At 40.2% G+C, this 7,567-nt stretch overlaps 1 protein-coding gene across 4 annotated transcripts in view; it reads right to left on the bottom strand.

Moving 5' to 3' along the window:
* Positions 1–7,567, bottom strand: part of QTRTD1 (queuine tRNA-ribosyltransferase domain containing 1) — a 79,072-nt gene that overhangs the window by 11,559 nt on the left and 59,946 nt on the right. For all 4 annotated transcript variants that reach the window (XM_011966811.1, XM_011966812.1, XM_011966813.1 and 1 more), the window contains one exon: positions 5,708–5,920. In XM_011966811.1, the coding sequence (XP_011822201.1) occupies positions 5,708–5,920 (213 nt within the window). The remainder of the gene's footprint in view (positions 1–5,707; positions 5,921–7,567) is intronic.

The following is a 7,567-nucleotide window of genomic DNA, read 5'->3' as shown; positions in this document are numbered from 1 at the left end:
GGATATGGAAAGGGACTACACATTTGACCAATAAATATGCAGAAGTAAGGCCGGGCGCGGTGACTCATGTCTATAATCCCAGCACTTTGGGAGGCCAAGGCATGTGGATCTCTTGAACCCAGGATTTTAAGACCAGCCTGGGCAATACAGGGAGACCTCGTCTCTACAAAAAATAAAAAAAAACAAAATTAGCTGGGCATGGTGGCTTGTGTCTGTAGTCCCAGCTATTCGGGAGGCTGAGGTGGGAGGATGGCTTGAGCCCGGGAGGCGAAGGTTGCAGTAAGCTGAAACTGTGCCACTGCATTCCATCCAGGGTAACAGAGTGAGACCTTGTTTCAGTAAAAAAATGTAAATAAATAAATAAAGTGTACACTAAACAGGGACAAGAGGAAAAGGACAAATGAAGAGTTTTAATTTGTGTAATGACTATCCAGGCCTGCTTTAGACTACCTCCAAGCCTCTTAGCTAGAGATAACTTTAGAAACTCAGAAACTGTTGAGACAACTGACTATCCACTCACAAACCAACAAAATAAAGACCACTACTACACACCATCCTCACAACACAAATTCAATGGACCTAATAGCTAAACATAAAAAATATAGTTACACAACTTTTAGAAGAATATGTTGAATATTTTTACAATCTTGGGGTAAGGAAGGCCTTCCTAAACAAGCTAAAGCTTACAGGAAAAGGTTGACAAGTTTGAGTACAAAAACTTGCCAGGCATGGCGGATCACATCTGTAATCCCAGCACTTTGGGAGCCCAAAGCGGGTGGATCATCTGAGGTCAGGAGTTTAAGACCAGCCTGGCCAACATTGCAAAACCCCATCTCTACTAAAAATACGAAAATTAGCCGGATGTGGTGGCATGCATCTGTGGTCCCAGCTACTCAGGAGGCTGAAGTGGGAGAATCGCTTGAGCCCAGGAGGAGGAGCTTGCGCTGAGCCGAGATCGGGCCACTGCACTCCAGCCTGGATGACAGGGCAAGGGTCTGTCTCAAAAAAAAAAAAAAAAAAAAAAAAAAAAATCAGTAAAACTTCTCTAGTAAAATACACCATCAACAAAGGCAAAGGAGAACTTACTCTTACTCTTTGGAGGAATATTTAAATATCTACAGCATAAAATGAGCTCCAACAAATCCTCTAAAGAAATGAATGATAACCTCATAGAAATCTAGGTACAATATGTAAATATGAAATTCAAAAAAATAAATGTGAATGCCCTATACACATATGAAGAACTACTAAACCTCGTTAGTAAGGTAATGCAAAATCGGAAACAACGAGATACCATTTTTGTCCATATAATAACAAAAAGGTTAAAACACAGATAACAACAGAGTAGAAGTGAAACTGTAAGGGAAATGACACTTACATACCCTGATAAACACAGAGAAAAATCAGTTCAACCTCTTAGGAAGGAAAGTGGGCAGCACTTATAGAAATGTCGATGCTTTTATCTATGGATCCTAAAATTCCATGTCTAACAATCTCTCCTATACTCATTCACATGTGCCAAGGTTTATTTACAAAGATGTTTAGAATAATGAAAAACTGGCAACAACTTACGTGTGTATCCATAGAGGAAAGGCTTATGTAAATCATAGTATATACACAGTATGGCTTCCTATGCAGCTGTTTAAAAAGAATGCAGTACATATAGCAACATATGCAGCGATAGAAAAAGAGTTTCAGGATATTGTTAAATGAAAAACAAGCAAATTGCTGAATATATGATCATACTCATGTAATACAGCCATGTATATCTATGTATTAATTATGTGTATGTAATTGCAAAAAATAAGTTTTGCAAGAAAATATACAAATCAACAATGGCTCTCCAGTAGAAGAAAGGGATAGAGAGGAGGCCTGGAACACTGTGAGGAGAGAATTTCACTCCCTAGTTTAAGCAGGAGGGACATAATCAGACTATTCCTCCAGAAAGAACACTTTGGCTGCCATGTGAAGAATAAATTAAGGGTGAGTATGATTGAAGAATGGAATAGCAGACAACTTTAATGATCCAGGTGAAAGATGAGATGACCTGGACTAAGGCAGTGGCCGTGTGGATGAAGAGGAAAGATAAAACTTGAAACCTCATCAGGAAGTAGGATCAACATAACTTGACTGATTAGTCATCCAAGCAGAGGATAAAGACAAAGTCTCAAATGACTCCTGGCTCCTGTTTTGCAAGTCCAGGGAGATGGTGATAAGAGCAAAAGGCAGGGACTCCTAGAAAAATAATGGATGAGGCAAGATGATTACTCCGTTCTGCGTGTTCTGAGTTTGAGGAATCAGCAGGATGTCCAAATGGCAATCTTAATTCAGCCACTGAACCTAAATGAACCTAAAGGTATGGGTGATACAAACATGAGTGATACAAACATGATTGCCCAGGCTAGAATGGCAGACACCTGCCATGATACTACAACTCTCCACTCCTGATTTGACAGCAGATGTGACTCACAGATGACTGTCTTCTTGCTGCACCCGACCACCTCGGATGAAACCCATTCGCCATCCCTAACCCAGGTAATATATGGAAAAGAAAAGAAAGCCAAAAATTGAATCTTGGAGAGCTTCAATATTGAAGGGCATTCAGAATAAGAGGAGCCAGTGAATAAGACAGGGAGGGAATCATGGGAAAAGATGTATGCAGATACACAAAGCAGAGAGTTACACAGGCCTGCCTGCTTACATGACTAGCATGACTATTTGGGAAACTCCCTTTCCTGGGTGTAAGAAGCACGATCATATAATTTATTATCTAAAATGGAACACTTAAGAATGTGGGGGGCATTATTTAATAATCATGTCAAGACAATAATAAAGGATATGGAAAGGGACTACACATTTGACCAATAAATATGCAGAAGTAAGGCCGGGCGCGGTGACTCATGTCTATAATCCCAGCACTTTGGGAGGCAAATCACAAAGTCAGGGGTTCGAGACCAGCCTGGCCAACATAGTGAAACCCCATCTCTACTAAAAATACAAAAATTAGCCAGGTGTGGTGGCGTGCACCTGTAGTCTTAGCTACTGAGGAAGTTGAGGCAGGAGGAATTGCTTGAACCTGGGAGAGAGAAGTTGCAGTGAGCCAAGATTGCACCACTGCACTCCAGCCTGGGCGACAAGAACAAAACTCCATCTCAAAAAAACAAACGAAACAAAAAAAACCCCCACAAATATGCAGAAGTAATATGAAATGATGAGGCTGATTGCAACAACATAGATGAGGGACTTGAGGCTCATCTGACCTTTCTAATAATCATCTTTGTCATACTCCCTGTCCTGCTTTCTACTTACCCAAACATCACTAGTCCTACAAAGATAATGACTGGCTCAAAACAATTACTAGCAAGCCACCAACACTAACTGCCCAGACCCACAGCAATGTCCCCACACCAAACTCCTGTTACATATACTGTGAATTCTATTCAGAATAACTGTTTCCTCTAATTATTTCATTTATATTAACTTTATTAGCTAAATTGTATTTTTATTGCTAAATTCAATACAATGATGTTCTTCAAACTCAATGTGCTTTGCCATAGTGGGATGTGATCATCGCTCAGGATTATCCACATACATGATCTCAGATATTAAAATTCCTTTGATCACTATCTTCTGTTCCCTCATCTCTACTGTTCTCTTAATCCTTTTCCAACTTAATTAACTCTGCTGTCAGTATCCCTGATTTACCACTACAGCTTCATCTTCCTCACCCCATCATTACCATTCACCATGAGCAAACATTTACCAAGGGCTTACTATGTGTCGGATGAAACTCATTCACCATCCCTAACCCAGGTAATATATGGAGAAGAAAAGAAAGCCAAAAGCCGAATCTTGGAGAGCTTCAATACTGAAGGGCATTCAGAATAAGATGAGCCAGCGAATAAGACAGGGAGGGCATTCTGCTGCATGATGAAGATACCCAATTACACACAGAAATTGAGCTTAAAGAGGCCACAGTTTAATAAAGACAAACACATAAAGAAATCATTGAAATACAATATGATTGGGGCTAAAATATAGCTACATACTAATTAAAGAGGTAGCAAAGAATGAATTGAATTCCCTGGAAGTATCAGGAACCAGTTCTATAGAATGAAAGGTGGCACTCTGGGAGGCCAAGGCGGGTGGATCACCTGAGATCAGAAGTTCAAGACCAGTCTGACCAACATGGTGAAACCTCGTCTCAGCTAAAAATAAGCTAAAGATACAAAAATTAGCCAGACATGGTGGTGCATTCCTGTAACCCCCGCTACTTGGGAGGCTGAGGCAGGAGAATTGCTTGAACCTGGGAGGTGGAGGTTGCAGTGAGCCAAAACTGCCCCACTGCTCTCTAGCCTGGGCAACAGAGTAAGACTGTGTCTCAAAGAAAAAAAAAAAAAAAAAAAAAAAAGAATGATACACGGAATGAAACGAGCCTATGTGGAAGCAAAAGAGGGAATAGAGCTAGAGATAAGAAAAGCAGAAACAGTCCAGAAGGAAATCTGTGTACAGAATGAAACAAGCTAATGCCTCAAGGAATTCCAAGCAACTCAGAAAGGCCAGAGCGCAAGTCACAGGAGAAAGTAGCCCACAGTGAGCTGGAGGAGTAGGCAGAGGCCACATCACAGCAGGCTGTCCATGCCATGTAAGAGCTGAAGTGGAGACTCATTAAATTCTTTTAGGGAAGTGGGCAAGGAGCTCATGTTTGTACTTTACAAAGATTTTTTGGATAACAGGGCTGAAAGATGGATTGGATAAAGATGAGAATGGAGGCAGAGAGAAGAATTCAAAGGTAATTACAAACGTAAGAGATGATGCACTTATGGCTTAAGGTGGTGATAAGGAGGGGGAGATTCTAGACACATTTAGGCAAATGGAATCAAGGAAGAGTGAACAGTTGGATATTAAATGTGAGTGAAAAAAGGAGTCTTGAAAAGCTCAAATTTCTTGGCCAGGCACAGTGGCTCACGCCTGTAATCCCAGCACTTTGGGAGGTTCAGGCGGGCGGATCACCTGAAATCAAAAGTTTGAGACCAGCCTGGCCAACATGGTGAAACCCCATCTCTACTAAAAATACAAAAATTAGCTGGGTATGATGGTGCATGCCTGCAATACCAGCTATGCAGGAGGCTGAAGTCGGAGAATCCCTTGAACCTGGGAGGCAGAGGTTGCAGTGAGTTGAGATCGCGCCACTACGCTCCAGCCTGGGCAACAGAGTGAGACTCAAAAAAGAAACAGAAAAGCTCAAATTTCTGGGCTGGGGAGCTTGGTGGATGCCATAAATGGAGATAAAATATTGAGGAAGAGCAAAAGGAAGAACAGACTTGTGGAGATAAGATGATGAGTCCGGTCACTTCTGAGTATGAGGAATATTCTAGTGACATATCCTACCTATAGCCCAGTAATTATGTAATTCTTAAGCTAAGTAGAATGATCTTGATAGTTTATATAGTTTTAGAATTATTCAGCAATTAAAACTAAGGGAAGGCTGCCCAGGAATAACATACAGAATAGGATGAAAAAAGAAACCTAAGATAGAATCCTAGAGAACAATAATACTTGGGGTTCAAAAAGCAAATAAAAATAGAGAGTAAAACAGACAAAGAGTGAGGAGCACAGTAGTAGGAGGAACAGAAAAGGTGGTGTCACAGAATGTAAGGGAGGCAAGAGTGTCAAGAGAAAGGAGTAGTTAGTGGTACAGAATTACCTCTGACTCTTCCTGCAGCCGCAGACAGTTATCCAAGAAAAGAAGTGATCGGTCAACAGACTTTCTGACCCTTTTTATGGAAGCTGCTTCCTTACAAGACACTTCTCCATCGGAGAGGCACTGGAACCAATCTGGCTGAAGGGCCTGCTGAATTGCCATGAACTTGGAAACAGTCATTTCCATTCGTCCTGCAACACTCCACACAGACACAGACTGCCATGGAGCAAAATGATGAGGAATCAGCAAGAGTAAAATGCAAATAAAAATAAAATAATTAAAATGATAAAGCAATAATTCTTTACAACTGCAGAGATGGTGACAATTCAATATCCAGACATGGTGGCTAATAGGATCTTATAGCTTACAGAGAATCCTTCAATGGTCATATAAGACAACTTTTGAGCTAGCCCCTAAGAATTATTTGTTATACTTTTCTAACCATCTTCTGTTCTCCCCTGTCTTACCTGCCCCACCCCTACCCAACCCTTGCTGTTCCTGAATACACCAGACTTTGATGACACTGTTCCTTTTGACTGACAGTCCCATATTTCTTTTTTTTTTTTTTGAACACTTTTTTATTGATACATATTTGTATACTTTTATGGGGTACATGTGAGACATCTTACATATGGAGCAAGTGTAATAATCATGTCAGAGTATTTGAGTATCCATCACCTCAAGTATTTATTATTTCTAGGTGTTGGAACTTCTACTTCTTGGCCTGGCAAAATATTATGTGTCCATCGAAACACTGAGTTCACATATTAATCTCCAAACTTCCTGGGCATAATCGATCACTCACTCCTCTATGCTTTTACATCAATGTGTACTTATTTCTTTATAGAAATGATAGCACTTATTACACCATTCTGTATTTGTCTGACTAGAGTATCCCAATTCATGTTTGTATCCCAAAAGCACAGTCTAGGGCCCTATACATTTTTAATATCTAGTGTTTACTAGACTGAGTTAGATATAGAATTAAAGACTTAAATCTCCTAGTTCACGAGAACATATATTAGTAACATTCTATCTTTGCGCTAAAAGCAAAACTACCATTCAACCCAGCAATCCCATTACTGGGCATATACCCAGAGCAATATAAATCACTCCACCGTAAGGACACATGCATGCAAATGTACACTGCAGCACTATTCACAATAGCAAAGACATGCAGTTAACCTAAATGTCCATCAATGACAGACTGGATACAGAAAATGCAGTACATATATACCATGGGATATCATGCAGCCATAAAAAATAATGAGGTCATGTCTTTTGCAGGAACACAGATGGAACTGGGGGCCACTGTCCTCAGCAAACTAATGCAGGAACAGAAAATCAAATACCACATGTTCTCACTTATAAGTGGGAGCTGAACGATGAGAACACATGAACACAAAGAAGGGAACAGACACTGAGGTCTACTTGGGGGTGGAGGGTGAAAAGAGGGAGAGAAGGAGAAAAGATAACTATTGGATACTAGGCTTAATACCTCGGTGATGAAATAATCTGTACAACAAAACCCCATGACACAAATTTACCTATGTAACAATGTTTACATGTACCCCCACAACAAAAATATAAGTTAAAAAAAAAAGGAAAAAAAAAATTCTATCTTGGTTACCCTACAGCATCCCTCTTCTTAGATCAACAAGGACATAGATGGAGGGCCAATATACAGTTGTTTTATTTTGTACTAAGGCATCAGAATTACTGTTTAAATGATTCCTCTCCCTTATAATTTGGGTAGATAATGGAAGTCAAAGTATTTTCTTTTCCTTTTTTTTTTTTGAGACAGTCTTGCTGTGTCACCCAGGCTAGAATGCAGTGCACTGGTGTGATTTTGGCTCACTGCCA

Source organism: Mandrillus leucophaeus, unplaced genomic scaffold, assembly GCF_000951045.1.
Source record: "Mandrillus leucophaeus isolate KB7577 unplaced genomic scaffold, Mleu.le_1.0 Scaffold775, whole genome shotgun sequence".
Classification (NCBI taxonomy): Eukaryota; Metazoa; Chordata; class Mammalia; order Primates; family Cercopithecidae; genus Mandrillus; species Mandrillus leucophaeus.
Note: the sequence above shows the minus strand (reverse complement) of the source record. Positions and strands in the feature narration are given on the sequence as shown.